The sequence below is a fragment of the Lutra lutra genome, chromosome 12, assembly GCF_902655055.1.
Source record: "Lutra lutra chromosome 12, mLutLut1.2, whole genome shotgun sequence".
In the NCBI taxonomy this organism is placed as follows: Eukaryota; Metazoa; Chordata; class Mammalia; order Carnivora; family Mustelidae; genus Lutra; species Lutra lutra.
Window position 1 is genome coordinate 61,561,606 of NC_062289.1, and position 19,003 is coordinate 61,580,608.

At 47.1% G+C, this 19,003-nt stretch overlaps 1 protein-coding gene across 1 annotated transcript in view; it reads left to right on the plus strand.

The window, feature by feature from the left end:
- The first annotated feature begins 12,836 nt into the window (after nt 1-12,836).
- The window catches only part of IMPA2 (inositol monophosphatase 2), a 42,480-nt gene continuing 36,313 nt past the window's right edge, over nt 12,837-19,003 (plus strand). Inside the window, exon 1 of the mRNA XM_047697888.1 lies at nt 12,837-13,154. Within this exon, the coding sequence (XP_047553844.1) occupies nt 13,059-13,154 (96 nt within the window). The 5' untranslated portion in view covers nt 12,837-13,058. The remainder of the gene's footprint in view (nt 13,155-19,003) is intronic.

Here is a 19,003-nt window from a genome sequence, read left to right on the forward strand (position 1 = left end):
GCTTTGCATGGACCGCTGCACATTGAAATGCCTTGAATCACTAATTTAAGCAAATAATTTTTTAGAACATGCCAAAAACAGAACAAGATTTTCCAGGATGACCTACCCAGCCAGAGTACAATCAGATTCTAACCTACATGGCCCTAAATATCAAGGAATCCTAACACTTCCATATGCTGATCCCTACCACTGCTAGGTAACTCTAGGCACTCACTCCACACTGGCACCTTGACTCTGAGACCTAAAGAGAAGAGTCTCTATGGACCCCAGTTAAGTTTTCCTTTACCAAGCTGTCCACAAAATTCCTTGAAGGTTTTTTCTATCATCTGCTGTGAATTACCTCTCTTGGGTTTGCCATCTGGAAAACTGACACACGCGTCATTTGGTTGTAAAATCATGAAGTGTTTCCTAGAGTCGAAGACAAAGAGCCAAATAATTCAAGTAATTGCATAATGTGATTAGGTCTACAGCCTTGCCCAGAAAGAGTTCAGCTGCCAGGACCTGAGGGCCGAGACAGAGTGGGCAAGGCTAAGAGTGGAAAAGGACTGAATGCTGAGTCAGAGTAGAGAGGAGTGTCTTTGAGGACCCCCAGACCAGGTGGTCTTGGCAGAGGTCCTGAGAAAAGTCTCATCTGAGGCACCTCCCCCACAAAAAGAGGCCATGGGAATGGCAGTGCTTGGACCAGACTTGCAGATAGGCCTCAGAGCATGGCTGAGTGGGGGAGAGCACTGTGGGGCTGACCTCTGGATCTTTCCATGCTTTCCAGAAAACGGCAGTACGCTGGCTAAGCACCCAGTCTAGGGTGGGAAAGGCAGAGCCCACCCCCTGTGAGACCTGCCAGGTAAAACTTCGTAATTGCTGGTCTGGTCTGAAACAAATCACACTTAGAATGTCGGCCTGGAGCCAGACTCTTCAGACTAGAGTTAAAATATCATGTCTCAACCTCAACATTAATAACATTGGGGGCTGGAAAATTCTGCATTGTGGGCAGTATCCTTGGTCTCTCTCTACTAGATGCTGGCAGCCCTCCCCACACTACGACAACCAAACTTGTTTCTGGACATTGCCAAATGTCCCCTGAAGGGCCAGATCACACTGGTTGAGAACACTGAAAAAGAGGGACATAGTACCTCGGGGACTTGGGTTGCTCCGAATTTTAGTTGCGTAAATCTACTTCCACCTACCTTTTTGGCAATGCCCTGAGAATGTTTCCTCTACATGAAATAACCTGTCTTTCCTTTCCTATCTGTGGACACCTACTCTTTTCCTCCTACGTCTCCGTGAAGCCTCCCGTGACCGCGCTCTGGCCCTTTCTGACTGTGGGTCTGGTCTTTGCGCTGCTTCTGAACTCAACAAACACTTCTATTATTGTCTTAGTCTCTCTGCAACACATCCATCCACACAGGTCTGGCCCACCATAGGCACCCAGTAAATTTTGGAGAGAGTGGACTTAGATGAGAGGAACTAAGAGTTTTCAAAGGAGACTGAGAAAGAAGCAGAAGACATATCAGCAGATATCGAGGTTCTGGAAACAAAGAGAAGGGCGTGCCAAGGAGAAGTAACCCCCAGAGTGAGATTGCTGTCGAGAACTGTAGGAAGAAAGATGAGAAAGTGTCTGATATGCAGGACTCAGAAGGGAACTGGTGACATTTGAGAGCAGGTGAGGCAGGGTGTTACAGGGAGTCACACTGCGGCAGGCTGAGGACGGCCCGGCTGGACACTAAGGAGAGGGAGGGCTCCTTCAAGAGGATCCGGACACAATGGGAAAGTGGAGACTAGAAGGAGTGCGGGGCTATACAGAAGACATTTAAGAAGAGGAAGACATCAGGGACGCCTGGGTGGCTCAGTTGGTTAAGCAGCTGCCTTTGGCTCAGGTCATGATCCCAGCGTCCTGGGATCGAGTCCCACATCGGGCTCCTTGTTCTGTGGGGAGCCTGCTTCTCCCTCTGCCTCTGCCTGCCACTCTGTCTGCCTGTGCTCTCTCTCTCTCTCTCTTTCTGACAAATAAATAAATAAAATCTTTTAAAAAAAAAGAAGAAGAAGAGGAAAACATCAGATGTCTATAGGCTGGGCAAGAAGGAAGAAAGAGTCAGTGGACATGAATACAGGGAGTAAACATACCAGAGAGAGGAAGTAATTGATGAAGTGAGGTCCAGAAGGAGAATGGAGGAGCCAGTCCAGAGCACAATGGGAAGGAAATAGAGGAGAAGCGCATCTTCCTTTGAATCAGGAGAAAATAGGTACAGGGGAAGGGTGTTGTGTGTCCCAAAGTGAATTACCTCCTAGTGAAATAGGTAATAGGGCATTTGAACAGAGAGCAGACAGGGTTTGGAAATGTCAGTGAAGGGGAGAGGAAAATCTCTGCAGAGTAGCACCGAAGTTGAGGAAGTAGAAAGAAGAAGCCAACATTTAATGAGCACCTACTATGTGCTAGATCTTTTAGACGTTACTTCATTAACTTCTCTAGACTGTCCTATTGAAGTTGGTATTATAGCCACTTTCTAGATGACCAAGGGAAGACTGGAAGAGGTTCAGTCATCGTGAAAAGCCTGATGTCCTAGCCAGTAGCATACCTGGAATTTGAACCCAGGTTGGTCTGAAGTCACACTCTTTCCAGTGCTCCACTTCTGGAGATACTGGGACAGTTAAGGGAGTGGGAATAGGTGCAGGAGAGAAAGAAGTATGGACAGTTCAGACAGGAAGTGGAATATGGGAATGGACTACAGAGATGACTAAGAGCCAGGCAAAGATGGGACAGGCAGAAGACTGGGGAGCTGGACGAGGGGGTGGGAAATGCTAACCTCCTTCTCCCAGCTCCCATCTTTCCATCCTCACAGGCCCCAGGCCCTGGGATGTGGAAGAGCTTTGGAAGGGGGACTTTATTCTTAGAAAAAGCCAAGTTTCATTTAGGACCAGAAGAGAGAAGAGCTTTCTGGGAAGATGTTGAGTGTGTGTGTGTGTGTGTGTGTGTGTGTCTTGGGGGCAGGGGTCTAAGAGGGAATTGGGTATCAGGGATGCTCAGTGATCAAGCCTGGCACAGTATCAGCAATGGGAGAAGGGTGCATGAGAAATGAGGATGGGCTCAAAGCCCAGAAAGAGAACAGCCTTCTACCATGTTCGCTGTCAGGGTTGATCTAAGTTGACTTTGGACAGTACTGACTGCAAAGAGCTCAGAAATAGACTTTCCTGGTCCACACCTCTTCTCTTCCTGGACACAGCCTATTTATACCACTAACTGTTCTACGTAAGAACAGATATACCCAAGACCCATCCAAATACTTTGAAGTTTCAGGATAATTTATCACATTCATGAGCAATTCTCCTTCCATGTCCTGAATTACTCTGAGAGGACAATGCTGTTTGCTCAATAAATCACACCTCTAGAAAGAGTCCTTACGCTCTCTTCCCCATCCCAGGCATCACAGGGTATTTCTTTCTCCTTCCTTCCTTTCTTTCTTTTTTAAAGATTTTATCTATTTATTTGACAGAGAGAGAGAGCGCACACAAGCAGGGGGCATGACAAGCAGGAGAAGCAGGCTCTCCGCTGAGCAGGGAGCCCGATGTGGGGCTTGGTGCCAGGACCCTGGGATCGTGACCTGAGCTGAAAGCAGACGCTCAACCAACTGAACCACCCAGGCACCCCACAGTGTATTTCTTCTAAAGACATTTGATTCTCAGTGATCTTAGAAGGCAGGGAAGCTATGAACCATTTTTGCTGCTGCTGTGTTCTGAGTACCAAGCAAATCTTTCTCTCCCTACTTCAGCCTTTTCTATAGAGTACCCAGAGCAACCGACAAGGAAGGCAAGCTCCCTGCACTGGGGGGCAGTTAGGAGTCACCCAAAGGGTCTCTTGTGCCATAAAGAGCCTGCAGATCATGATTTGAGGACCTGGAAGGATAAGCAAGTCTGAGTGGACACTGCTGTCCCCCCCTCCCCATTCACATACTCTTTCTTCCCCTCCTCTCCTGGAAGCAAGCAAACCTACTAGAAGTCCCATTAGCCTTAGGACAAGGTTGAGATTATACTTTTAGAAAAATCTGATCCTGTCCTCTCCCTGTGCCTTATATCCATCCTTCATCTGCATTTTGTGTGGCAGACCATTTGATCCAAAGTAATTTGATTAAGAGGTAGTTCATCCAAAACAGTAATTTAATTTACACCAAAAAAATCACTGCTGGACAGTGTATCATCTATTTTGTGTTTTTGTTTTGTTTTGTTTTGTTTTTTCTTTACTGAGGTATAATTGACAAAATCGTAGGATATTTAAAATGTGTAATGTGATGATTTGACACATTAATTTGTGTGAAATAGTTCCCTGCGTGGAGTTAATTAACACACACACACACACACACACACACACACATCACCTCAGTTACACCCCCCCCCTTTTTTTTTGGTGTGAACGTTAAAGTTCTACTCTCTTAACGAACTTCATTTTAGGTTTTGTTGTTGGTTTTGTAAGTAGGCTCCATGCCCAGCATGGAGCCCAGTTGGGGGCTTGAGCTCACGACCCTGCAAGCAAGACCTGAGCTGAAATTGAGTTGGAAGCTTGGGGCGCCTAGGTGGCTCAGTGGGTTAAAGCCTCTGCCTTCAACTCCAGTCATGATCCCAGAGTCCTGGGATTGAGCCCCACATCAGGCTCTATGCTCAGCAGGGAGCCTGCTTCCTCCTCTATCTCTCTATGCCTGCCTCTCTGCCTACTGTGATCTCTGTCAAATAAATAAAATCTTAAAAAAAAAAAAAAAAGAGTCGGAAGCTCAACCAACCGAACCACCCAGCCCCCACCCCCACCGTTAGCAAACTTCCTTTCTACATACAGTCCCATCAACTTTATTCACCGAGTTATATATAAGATCCTCTGATCTTAATCATCTTAGAGCTGGAAGTCTATAACCTTTTACCAACCTCTCCCTATTTCCCCCAACCCCAGTCCCTGGCACCATTTTTCCACTCTCTGTTTCTATGAGTTCCACTTCTTTTTTCGATTCTGCATATAAGTGATACCATGCTTTCTATCTGGCCTATTTCACTTAACATAATATGCTCCAGGTTCATCCATGTTATCAGAAATGACAGGATTTCCTTCATTTTAAAGGCTGAACAATATTCCATTGTGTTTGTGTGTATGTGTGAGTATATATACACATACGCACACCATATTTTCTTTATCCATTCATCTGTTAATAGCACTTAGGTTGTTCACATACTATTGTGAATAATGCTGCATTATTTTCACAATTTCTTATTTGAAATCTTTCTTATTCATTTTAAGCAAATCAGAATCTACGTTTTTGGCAGTGTCTTCACAATTTTTTAAATTTTATAAACCAGTTGAAAATGAAAGTTTTCAATCATCTGCTCATGTTTGCATAAGTGTTTACTTATTTGCACAGTGGAAAGAGAAGGCATTATATTTAGAAATGTTCAAGCCATTGAGACACAGAAAAGTGGTGCTGGCTTGAGTTGCTGGTCCAATAAAGCCAAGCATAAGGAGAGAGAAACTCGTTGACCCAGCTGGACTTTATGCCTAAGATTTCTGTTCATTCCATGCTGGGCAAAATTTAGAATCCTTTCAGGTTACTTATTGTCTATGGGTTCACATTGCAAAATAAAGAATGTGCTTTCTTTGGCCCTGCTTAAATCTGGAGCCTACCACAAACATGTACATACTTCCCAAGGGTAGCTTGCAAGTGGCCATATTGGTGGCCTGTGGAATTCCCAGAAGTCTGTGCTCTGCAGTAGGCCTGACACAGGAGGCCCCAGGTTTGCTGTAATGATGCTTTTACTGTGGGTGGGATCACACAATACCTCTGGCTTAGCCTTAACAATATGGCCTCAGAGTGTGTCTCCTTGGTTTTGATTCTGAAACTTAGGGAGAAGTGGATGGCAGCCCCTTTCTCTTTCTGTACTGTTTCCAGAAGACCTTTTTTTTTTTTTTTTGAGATTTTTATTTTTTTATTTGACAGAGAGAGAGAGAGGTCGCACAAGTAGGCAGAGCGGCAAGCAGCGGGAGAGGGAGAAGCAGGCTCTCTGCTGAGCAGGGAGCTCCATACGGGACTCCATCCCAGGACCCTGGGATCATGACCTGAGCCAAAGGCAGCTGCTTAACCTACTGAGCCACCCAGGCACTCCTGGAAGACTTCACTTTTAATCACAAAACTATTTGGAATCCTGGGGAAATATGCTCTCATCTTAAGTAAACCGTTTTATAAGACACCAAGTTAATTCAACAGTCCACCAATGTGAAATAAGAAACTTAAAACCCTAGCAGCTTGAGAGTTGAAGTGTGTCCTTTGTTATAAATGTTAGAAAGCACTGCAAATAGCTAACAAAAGGCAAATTAAGTTCTGGAATACGGCTGGCATAAGAACGATGCTCATGATATAAATATGAACACTTTTTTCCCCCTAAGTCGGGAAAAGTAGGGTTGCCTTTGTAGAAGTTAACTTTAACAACTTCAAGAGAGCTCTTTTATATGGAAATAAAAGGAGTGTCTTTGTTTTACTTTGTTTTCTGTCTGTGGTCTCAGTGATGGTCCCCCCACAATCACCATTACCTCCAAGAGATGACTCAGCGAATTTTTTAGTGTCCCCAAGGATGGTATTGGTGCAGATGAAAGGGGTGTCTTTGGTCCTAAAAATTAGTATTTATTAGTAAGTTTCTAGTTCAATTTAATTCATTTTCTATTTAGCAAATTTAAACATTCACTTTTAAAAGTGATTTTTATTAAGATTTTATTTATTTATTTGTCAGTGAGAGAGAGAACAGAAGCCAGGGGAGCAGCAGGCAGAGGGAGAGGGAGAAGCAGACTCCCCGCTGAGCAGGAACACCCGCCCCACGTGGGACTCGGTCCCAGGACCCTGAGATCATGACCTGAGCCGAAGGCAGAGACTTAAACCATTGAGCCACCCAGGTGCCCCAGAAATGGAAATTCTTAGTGAAGTTCTATATTTGCTCGCTTTATTCTGTCAGCTATATATTCCCTAAAGGTATATGGTGATGTATTGTCTCTCTCTCTCTCTGTCTTCATGTGTGTATACACAAACACACGTAAACACGCACCCATATTCACCTATCCTAGAAAGTACTTTCTAGGTTTAAGTTCAGAACAGATTTTGTAAAGTTCGATAAAAAACATTGCCTTAATGAAAACGTGACTGATGTTGATAATTGCCAGAAACTCCATTTTAATAAACTTAATCTATCTTCCAAAGGCATGTGAACTTTTAAAAGGGCTTTATGCAACAAAGCTGGTCCAGAAAGTTTGTTTAACTCTAAGAAGGGGAGCTGATGCAGACTATTATTACGAAAAAGGGAGTATTTTAACCGCAGAAGGATGTGTGAAAAACAAAGAACTGTCAGGTGAAGAAAGGTCTGCCACAACTGAACATATTCAAATACTTCCCCCTTTCTGCAGTTGTCAAAATAACCTAACAAAGAAAGTGCAAGTATCCACACTTTGAAAAGCCAGCGTCTGTGTAATGAAGAAATAAAGCTTTGAGATGAATTTCCTTGACTCAGGGCTGGTCATTGTTCCATCCACTTAGAAATGTCAAGTCAAACGCAGCCATAATTGGATTAAATGCAGCCGACTCTCACTGCGACTTCCTCTCAAATGTTATTAATAACTTCGTAGCATTTTGTATGTACCAACAAACTTTCCCCACAATAATGTAACAATGCCTTTTTAGGTTAAAAAAAAAAAAAAAGAAAAGGAAAGAAAAGAAAAAAAAGCTTTGCAAATGGAACAGAAGCTTTCAATAAAAAGGCAGAGAAACATTTCCCTGAAAACAATCCAGTTTTAAAATACAGGCAGATGGAGGAGTTTGTTAGTAAGGTCCCGTTGCCTTTCATTTGCAACCCCAAGAAACTTCCCCCTTCAGGCAGTGAGATCCGAGGGTGAGTCACCCTTCGTGGGTGGGAGGGGTACTATCATGAGAACTCAGAACAAAGCTTGCCCATTTGGTCAGTGCTGACTAAACAAAAATTCTGAAAAAAGATATGGTGAGGCAGAGAGGCTGTATCGCTCCCACCCTTAGCAGAACGCGATGGGGGAGGGGCGGAGGAGGAGCCCTGGGAGGGAAGAGTTAACGCTTAAGGCCAGCCACTCAGCCCATTCCTGCAGAAGGGCGGAGCTGGGGGTAGCGGGAGAGGCGATCTTTTCCTGGAAAACTTTAGGAAGCCTGGGCCCCTTCCTGGCTGGATCTGGGAAGCATACACGACCTGATTTCCTTCCACACGACATCAGCTTGGGGGAGGGTGAGCCAGCAAAAGCGAAAATGTCCAAGCTGGAAAGACGAGCTGGGAACCTCGCCTGGGGAGCATCCCATATCCGCAGTGTCCCCAGAGAGGGGTTCCCAAGACCCGAAAGGGCCCAGGGGCCGAGGAAAAACTAGCACCATCTGTCAGTACCCCAAATCAGGATGGCCAAGGCTGTCAAAAGCAGGAATGATCATAGTGGCCTGGATGGGGCATGTCCCATCTCAGCCTCCTGTTAGCGCAAGATAGAGCGAGGTTCAAGGGGGAAGGTCTTCTCCCAAGGCTGAGACCTCTTTGCATGGACCCACCTAGGGAAAAGGGAGACAGCCCAAAACTGAATTAGTTGAATTTTGAACTTGGAAAGTCTGAAAATTCACGGACATATCTGAGTTGTCCTAGAAGTAAGTTTTCTGCCATCGGCAGGAGGGGAAGCTAGAAAGAATCCAGTCGCTGGGAAATAAAGAGTTGGATTGTGAAATACCATCTACTTTGCTTGTATGATTAATTTTATGAAACCTCTCATGAAGAATTTCAGGTGCATGTAACAGGAAATATTGGAAATTTATTTTACAGGACTGAGGTCTTGCAAGTTAGGTTAACATGATGAAGGTGGCATCTGAACTTATTGAAGTATAATTTCACTGTCTCCAGGATCTATGATGGTGGGATCCACAGACACAGAATCCAAGTAAGCAGTGAGTTGAGAAAATAGCAAGAAGAAACAGGAGCCCTAGAAAAGCTTTGCAAAATTCTGAAAGCCAGCACACCTGGTGAATTCTCAGGGATTATCTGGTACAGGGTCACATTCAGCAGGAGGGGTAATGACCACCACACTAACCCCTTCCTCAATGGGAATAATGACTTGGAAAGTTTTTCCGGAGTAGGAAAAAAGCATCTCTAGTTTTCCCATGGAAGTAAATGAGGACAAATAACCTTCAGAGAATGTTTTTTAATAGACAACTCCTCTGGAACAGAGCTTTGCAAGGACTCCCGGACTGTTCTTTGTTGTGGAGTCATGCACAGTATGTTGGGCAATATTTAAATACAGAGCATTTGTGGGTCATCACCTGTCTGACTCAATTTCATGAGAAGTTGTGATGTTGGCTGACTCTGATTATGCGTAAGTGACCTCCCTCCACCCCGCCCCCCCCCACACACACACACATGCACAGAGCTTGGCAGGGAGCTGGGTGGTGGGCGGAAGAGTTGGCTCTGTTGTTCCATCCTGGAGACCCAGGCTCCCTATGGCCCTCTACAAGAACTCTTGGCTAAGAAAAGCTCCTTATAACCCTAAGTGTGGTGATGCACAGGCAGCCTTCTTTGGGAAACTGCTATGACTGCCTCAAGCTCCCAGACTGAGTGACTTTGAAATGTATTTTCTCACAGTTCTGGAGGCAAGAAATAGAAGGTCAAGATGTCCATAGGTCTGGTTTCCCATGAGGCCTCTCCTCTCAGCTCGTAGCTGATCTTCTCTTTCTGTGTCTGTGGCCAAATTCCCTTTCCTTCCTTCCTTCCTTCCTCCCTCCCTCTTTCTCTCTCTTTTTAAAGATTTATTTATTTATTTTAGAGAGAGAGCACAATGGTAGTGGGGGGAGAGGGGGAAGGAGAGACTCTCAAGTAAACTCCCCACTAAGCACCAAGCCCGACACGGGGCTCGATCTCAGGACTCTAAGATCATGATCTGAGCCGAAACCTAGTCAGACGCTCGACTAACTGAGCCACTCAGGCATGCCCTCAAATCCCTTTCCTTATAAAGATACCAGTCATATTGGATTGGGGCTCACCCTAACAACCTCATTTTAACATAATTATCTATTTAAAAGCCCTGTCTCCAAGTACAGTCACATTCTGAGGTGCTGGGGGTTAGGCCTTCAACATATGAATTTTGGGGGCAACAAGCTTCAGCCCATAACACCAACTTTCCACACCCGAGGCTAAGAACAGTCAAACTTTATCCTGGGCCTACTTCTAGGAATTCAGATGAGATGAACCAACAAAACTCTTCAAATGTCACAAACAGTGAGTCTTGGCCCTGGAGAATCGGATATCAAAGTAATCTGGAGTAAACTAGAAGTACGTAGAAAGAAGAACTTTGTTGACATTTTATTTGGACTTTGCTTTGTTCCAGAAAGGACCTCAGGAAAGAGGAATCCCAGATTAATAAGGGTATAAAAGGCATGGCAAAAAGGAGACAGTCTGTCCTGTCTGCCCTTCTTCTCTCTCACTGCCTCCTCCCCCCACCAACCCTTTGGCTTCTGCACAGTCACCTTGCATTCCATCTCCTGATGGAACTAGAGTGTCCAATGAGGCTGCATCCTCAGGGTCAGGGTAGAAGGGATAGTTAAATAGTAGTTTTTCAAGGCAGAGCACTGTGCTCTAGGGGTTTAACAAAGTAAATGTGATTTCTCAGGGCCTCTGAAGGAGGTAACGAGCGGACTAGCATACAAGTCATGATGGTGAAAGAACTATGTTGTTTCCACGGAGAATGGTCAGTAAAGCATGAGAAACTTGGATAATCTATTAGACAAGCTGATTTCAGTCTTCAATGATTAACAGATAATTACTAAATTCCTATTATGTGCCAAGCGATATGCTGATCACTGGTGAGCCAGTCTTTAATAACCAGAGCAAACACACAAGTGCCAAACACCTGGATGGGAACCCATATAACACCCCCCAAAAATCATCTTTTGAGGAACAATTGAAACTGAAGCAAAGAGACGGATATTTGTAATTTGCTCAAATCCACACAGCAAGGAAGAAACGAGGCCAATATTTTAACTTAGGAAAATCTGGCTGGCTCCAAACTTCATACTCCAAACCACATGATTCTACCGTAATATATCTCAGAGTTAAGCAATGAAGTTATAAAGTCTTTTCCTCTAGATGTTTAGATAGAAAAGCTTTATCTGAAGATATAATTGAGCACTCAGTTTGGTCCAGGACGGCTGGCGGGGGGGGGGGGGGGGGGGGGGGGGGTGGTTCGGGGAGGGAGATGTGAGCAGAAAGGTGAGCGAAGAAGGCACCAAATAGAAATTTTGTTAACTTCAAATTTTGCTTGGTGTTGGAAGGGACCTCTCATGAAAATCAGCCATGAAGATCCACAGCTGAATGCATTTAGTTTTAAAGTGAAGCATTCAGAACATAGTCTTGTGTTTCTTCAGAAATCTAGATCCATATCTTGAAAAAACAAAAACACAAAATGAGAACAAAAAAGATGGAGCAGATCATGCCTTTAGCTGCCCCCAAATGGCCTTTGTGGGAGTGGGGCAATTCTCTGCCTAGTTTTCCAAGCTATTGGGCAAGGCTGGAGTGCAAACTAAAACCCTGACCAGCTCTAGCTTTCTAATTCTTTATTGTTTGCAATTTTCATCTCTTTACACCATAAACCTACCATTTCTCTACAAGATGTTTCAACATAATGTGCTCACAAAATCTAAAAACGTTTAATCCCATCGTTAGGTTGTGTAAAAGATGTACCAACGAGGCTCTTGTACAAACTCCCATGTTCTCCCAGACTGCTAAGTGACACTCCAGAATAATTTTATATGGGTCAGCATATTTTATAAAAGGGGAGGCAGAGCAGCTTATGAAATTAAATTCTTGGAAACTCGAGACACCTTCTCAGGAAATGTCTTGTATTTATGTTTCGGTGGTGCCAGTGTTCAGCAGCATTGAAGAATACAAGGTCGAAAAGGTCACTCCTCCTTACAAATAAAGACTAGTCACAGTTTGGGCTCCACATAGGAGTTCTGAGTTCAGACAAGTTTTTAAAACCCACTGTCACCGTAGTGTGTGGTTTTTAGCGGGGGTGAAGGCTTTTCGCTTGCATCCAAACATTTGGGAACACAGGCGCTTTGTGCGGGCGGGCGCCCGCGGGTGACCGAGCAGGCGGACAACCCCGGCGTCCCGTGGCTTTCGGCAGAGGATGAGCAACCCGTTAGTTACTGAAGGAAACTCCTTCAGCCTGGCCGCCCCTCGGGCCACGTGCGCGCCGACCGCCTGGACCAGACCGGAGGGTCGGAGGCGCCCGCAACTTGCGCAGACGCATGGGGGCCCCTTGCATATCCGGTGCCCAGCTGGAGTCGTGGCCACGGGCACTCACCGTCCCTACCCCGAGACCTTGCTCCAGTCCTCTTCCGGTGCTTCTGTCCGAGGCCCACAGTCCCCAGCACCCAACCTTCTCGCTGCACGGAGAGCGCGGAGAGGGCGGGGGCGTTCAGCGTGGAGCGGGCGGGGCGGGGCTTGGTGGGGCGGGGCCAGTCTCTGGGCGGGGCCTAACGGAGAGACGGGGAGGTGCGCGGCTCTGGGAGGAGGGTGGGGCTAGGGGCGGGCCAGAGGTAGAGGGACCCGAGGCGAGGAGGAGCTGGGCTCCCCGTGACGCCGGAGTCCTCTCTGGGAGGGGCGGGGCTCAGTGCTGGGCTCCCCGTGACGCCGGAGTCCTCTCTGGGAGGGGCGGGGCTCAGTGCTGGGGGGCGGGGCTATGGGCCGGAAGGGGGCGGGGGACCGACGCCTTGGGGGCGATGGTTGGGAGGTGCGGCCGAGAGAAGGGCGGGGTGGCGGGGTTAGGGGCGGGGCTTGGGGCAGGGCCGGGGCGGGACGCGGGACGCTCCGCGCGGCTCCCCCCGCCGCGGCTCGCTCCCCGCCCTTCCCGCGGGCACAGCTGTGGAGCGGGTGGAGGCCGAGGCGCGGAGTGGCGGGACTGGAAGGAAGCAGTGCTGAGCTTGGCTTCGGGGCGGCGGGAGCCGGTGGTGGCCCGGCGACGAGGGCTAGAGGTGGCGGGGTCCGGCGAGGCCACGATGAAGCCGAGCAGCGAGGACGAGGCGGCGCCTGCGGGGGGCCCCTGGGAGGAGTGCTTCGAGGCGGCTGTGCAGCTGGCGCTGCGGGCGGGACAGGTGAGCGGCACGGTCGTCCTCCCCCGCCCGGCAGGGTCCCAGCGAGCACAGTCCCAGCGGATCCGGCCGGGCGGCGCTCTGGCCGCTGGGTACCCACTGAAAACTTCGCAGAGTCCGAGCAGAAGTCCTATGGTACGGGATGGAGACCCTCCCGGGCTCGGGGCAGCGGGGCCGGCGCAGCGTGAGGCCGCGGGCTTAACGCCCCAGGGGGAGCGGCCCGCGGGTGCAGAGTGAGTCCGGCGAGGCCTGACCGCGTGCGGTGGGCGTCTGGTATCCGCGGGCCGAAGGTGCTGGGCCGTGATATGGTGAAAGAAGTCTTTGTGTTGGTTTACTGCACGGACCGTCCCTTTACTTTCTCCATCCCAGGAGACCGGAGAGGTGAGCACCTCTTTCTCCGGTGGCAGCCCCCCCATGAAGTACGCCCGACACGGCCGCTGTCCTTTAGCAGTTAAATGAATGTCTAACTGTAGGTGACTTGACCTTTGCGTCGGAGAGAGTAGGTTAGAATATATAGTCTAGGTAAGTAAGTCCTGGGATTTAAGATGCCCTCCTAGGCTTGAATGCCCAAGCTGTTTGTTTTTAAGGACCTTTGAATAGATCCTGTTGCCAGGACGTGGGTGTGGTTACCCCCAGGTTTAAACCCCTGCCTCAGGAGATCTGGCGAGCTTGCTGTTTGTCTTTCCTCAAGCATCTGTACTTACTCAGGCCCATAGCTGCAAAGTGGTTCCAACTCAATGTTTGGAGGAACTTGTTAACACTGACCAGAAGGAGGATGAAAATCAAGCAGCATAGCCAAAGAGAACCTGTGACTTGAGTTTGAAAAGGGAGTGCAGCTCCTCTTTTCTCACTTTCATTTTTGCACTTTGTTCTCCACCTTTTCCTCAGTACCCCAAGCAGTGCTGGACACCTTGTAGGACCCAGGTCCTTGTGCAGTGAATGTGCGATGGTGGTTGTCCCAGGACCGGTCAGGGTCAAGTTAGAGTTGGGAGATGGCTTACTCCTGCCTTGTTAAGGTTCGTGATTGTGTTCTGGTGATCTGAAGAAGTAGTAGTGTGAGCAGATTGACTTTTTATATCCAAACAGCATTTTCTTTCTCAGGTCTAGCACTATGAAAATGCTCTGCTGGTTTTTCCTCGATGTGAAAGTCAAGCTGTTACCAAGCCTGAATTTGTCACATGCTTGGTGGACAGTGCTTTACTTTGGTGTGAATCCTCTAATCCCCTTTAAAAGTTAGGTCAACACATGAGTAGACACATCTTGTGGGAGGGCCCTCCCTCTGTGGTTTGAAGGATGCCAGATTCAGCCTGTAAGGAAGGCAAGATTTAAAAGGTGGGTTGTGAAATTTCATCCCGTGGCTCTGTCTCCTTTCCTTCCTATAGGAAAAGGAGCCCCCCAGACCTTAAGTCCTAGAATGCGGAAGTTTGTAGCTGCAGGACAAACATTCTTCCTGGAAAGCAGATCCACTATGGGCAGAGAGCTCTTGCTTTCCCCCTCCTTCCCTCTCAGGCCCCTCACTTCCTTTCCAGAGTGAGCATCATCAGGATATTTAGTAACTTTTAGGTTCTACCATAAAACTCTTCTTCCTTGAGGCTTTAAGGAGAAGCCAGCTTAGGATTCTGACCCTACGCGGTAAACCCTGGTGAGTTGTTATGGGTTTCTGCAGTATTTCAAATTTAAATCCTTGAAGAAACAGAAGTGTCTTTAAAACTTTTATTTTCTTGAACAGATGCTTATATAGAAGTGGCAATATGGCAGGCACAATTCTGAGGGTCTTATTAAGAGATATCTTAAGTTTTCACAGCTTGCCAACAACAAAAGAACTTTTTTTTGAGAGTGGGGGAGGGGTAAAATAAAGATTCTGCCATTAGGAGTCCAGTCAGGGAGCCTCGAGTCCTGGGCTCCCTCTTGGGCATTATGCGATGCTTCCTGCCTGCCGGGCACTGGAGAGGAGAGTGGCTGGAATGGTCTATGGCTGGAACAAACAGAAGCCACACAAGGTCATTACAACCTGTGTAAAGTGGGACAGATTGTCTTAATAATGTTAAGGAATGGGGTGCTGATTGGAGAAAATCTGGCCTTTAGCCCAGAGGATAGACCAAAGAGGCATGAAAAGGTAGTTAGTGGTGATTCTTTTCTGAGTCCTCCTTAGCTAAAGGAGTATTTGGCCCAGTTACAGTGGCCTTGTGGCCCAGCATGCCCACCCTCTCACCAGTACCCAAAGTTTGCCATTTTATTAAGTTTGTTCCTCTCAGCTGCTCCTGAGACAGTTCTATGTGCTGAATTCCTGAGTCCTGAGGGTTCTATATGCTGAAAGTAGTGTTGGGGGCATGGAGGGTGGGGAGGAACCTCCCAAGAGATAAATGTCGGTGCCCTTCATCTTTCAGACATAGGTTTGGGTCAGGGCAACCCTACACAGTTTTCCACCACTGCCCCTTTACCCCATCCTGAGGTCTTCACAAAAACCACCTGCCCCAAAGTGCTGCTCTTTCCACAGTGGCCTCCCTGGCTCCTTCTCCCTTGTTCCTTGCCTCTCTACCACCCATTCCTGCATCCATGCTAGGGCCACTGGAGCAGGTCGTGTGTCTCCCCATCCCCACCCCCGGCTGTGGGGCTTTGGGGAAGACAGTGACTTTAGTCCCACTGCTATCACCACCACAGGTACAAATGGTAATATTCATTGAAATGGGCGTTTATCATCTTTGATGTGTGAACAGAACTATCTTTTTAAGATTAAAAAAAATCTATTTTAGATTAAAAAAAAACTATCTTGGGGCACCTGGGTGGCTCAGTGGGTTAAGCCTCTGCCTTCGGCTCAGGTCATGATCTCAGGGTCCTGGGATTGAGCCCCACATCGGGCTCTCTGCTCAGCAGGGAGCCTGCTTCCTCCTCTCTCTCTGCCTGCCTCTCTGCCTGCTTGTGATCTCTCTCTCTCTCTTGTCAAATAAATAAATAAAATCTTTAAAAAAAAAAACTATCTTTTTTTTTTTTTTTTTAGATAAAAAGCGGAAGTAATGCTTTTTCTCACTGTCCCATAGGAGTAGATCCAGGTTTTGTTGGGCCTGAAGCTTAGATAGTTTAGGAGCCCTCTTGAAGGGGGGAAAAAAAAAAAAAAAAAAAAAAAAAAATATATATATATATATATATATATATATACACAAAATTACAAATTCAAAATTAGGTATAAGCATTATTTGGAATAAGAAAGATCATGACAGTATAAATTTTAAGATGCTAACCAATAAAACAAGATGCATAAAAATAATTCTTTAGCTGCTTCTCAATCTTCTCTAATGCTTTTTTCCCATTTTTGGCTTCATGCTCTTTGTGCCTTCAAATGACAAGGATTTTGTGGTATTTTTCCATAGAGCCAATAGAAAGATAAGTTCAAGTTGTCCTGTAGCACGACTAATTGAAATTGAGTATTGATAGTTTAGGAAAGTTTGTTTGGGCTTCACATTGATTATTGGGTAGGGTTATATAGATTCTTAGGATTGCTGTCAAATTTGAGAATCCAGTAAGTTTTCTTTTCTACGCTAGTTGGAAGAGATGGAAGACTTTTCTGGCCTCTAGCTCCATGTGGTTGCTTATTTCTTTCATGATCCCGTGTGCCAGTTGCCACAGCTCATGCACACTCGTTCCTCTGGCCCTGCCCTTCATGTCCCCAGGCCAAGTCAGTCGGCACGGTGGACAGTAGAAGCATTTCTGGAAGCCATTCCCACACAGGATGGCTAATAATAACTTACAGACAGGTGTAACAGCAAGCCCCGCAGATATCTCCCATCAAGCCCAAAGTAAATTTCATCTCCACTCACCTATAGCCAAAAATGCCAGGACCGACTCCAGTGCCACCCGACTCAAAATATAATGGAGGTCATGGTGGAAAGAGACAGTGCTTACATCTGCAGTTCGAACAGCTGACTTCTACACACTTGAAAAAGGCGTTCCCTCTGCTAAGGAGCTCACAGAGCCTCAGGGAGGGCCGCTGCAGCCTCGGAGCCCCAGCTGCATTGGCTTCACAGTAAATTCATCTCTGTTGACTGGTGGGAACAAAATCTCAGGACAGGACAAGAAAGTAGAAGCCCAGGATCCGTCCTCACACAGCGCTCTAGACCTCTAGGCTCTCCAGTTGGCCTTATGTACCCTGTGGGTACTGCTTCCCAAAGCCCAATCTTGAGAAGGCGGGGTGCCGTCCCCGCAGCCCCTGTGTGGACCAGCCCTTTGGCTGGCCAGACCAAACTACTTGGTGTTTTCAAAACACACACTGTATTTTCCTGCCTTTCTTCTTAAGCTCCTTGAGAACTGTAGCCTCCCTCCAGGGTTCGGTTCCCCAGCCCTTTGCTTCACGGCCCTTCCCGGGTGACCTTCCTCATTATGCCTGTGCCTGGTCTGGTTGGTGTGCTTTCCCTGCAGTGTGCTCTGAATGTTGATGCTCCTGTCCACCTCTGACTCCCCAGGGCAGAGAGCGCCCATTGGTGGGGCTCTGACCAGTGTCACCCCCTTGTCTGGCTGGCTTTGCCAACCCAGTGTCATTTCTGATTTGGGATTTTACTTTTTATCAGTTAGTCACACAGAGAACTCGGTCAGTGGACTACTCCTGAGAGGACTGTGTGGAGAACAGCAGTGCCCAGTCCCTCATCATCATCGCGCTGCTCCCCAGAGGTGGCTGTTTTCCATTTCCTGATAGTTACACCTGTCTCCTAAATCACGGGCTTCCGCTGCTCGTTCTGGAGTCATCTGTTTTGGACACTGTGTTTATTATGTTGTGTGGCTGCATTACCTGATCGGGTCCGTCGTTGTCCGTGCTCACATTCTGATGACCACACGACTGTAATGGCCAGTGGAGGCAGGCGTACAGTTGTATTACGTATTTTCTTTCTGAGGCAACTCATATGTCCCTTAAAAAAACAACAACAACAAGTTTTGTTTTGTTTCGTTCTGTTTTGTTTTCATTTGCTTAGCCTTCCGTGTACCTGCCAGCAGTCATCTTCCAAACTTCCCAACAGAATTTTTAGTGATCTCCTCAATGTGATCAAACCCATCAGGTTCATTGCTGTGGAGAAGGGGTGTTCAAACATTCACATGCATCAGAAGCACCTAGGAGGCTTATTAAGGTAGACTCAGTCCCATCCCCAGAGTTTCTGACCCACTGGGTGAGGAGCCCGACCGAGAATTAGCATTTCTCCCAAGATGTTTCTGGTCTGGAGACAGCACATTGAGAACTACTGCTGTATTTTGTTATGTGAATAAGTGACTGTTTAATCAGCTCTTGAGGAAACTTGGGATAATGTCCAGCTTGGAGTTATTTACGGATAGTGTTGTTGTGAACATTTCCTCATGTGTCTTTTGGTTATGTCTGTATCCATTTCTGCTGGCAGTATTTTAACAAAAGGAGTGAAATTATTGCTGCGTCATCAGGTGTGAAATCCCATCAGGTGGTTTTCTAGTGGATGTACCAATTTCCACGCCTCCCGGCACGGGTTAGGACCCCACTTGCTCCACATCTTGGGTAACAAACACTTGCATTGTCTGTCTTTTCCACTGTAGCCATTCTGATGAGTTTGAGGTGGTATTTCATTGTTTTAATTTGCACATCCGAAATGACTAATGAGCCTAAGTGCCTTTTCATGTGTTGCTTGGCTTGGCTAGCTCTTGTTTCTACAATGGTGGTACTAAAATGCTGCTTCGAAATGTATTCCCCCACTGAACAAACACTTACTGAGTGACTCTGGAAAGGGCTGTACCTTTACTCTGAGTGTGATAAGGAAGTTGTGGGCAGTCCCCATCCGGGGCCCTACAGGGCAGCGGGGAGCCCGCCCTGGCTGCTGTGTGAGGCCCTGCTGTGTGGGGCC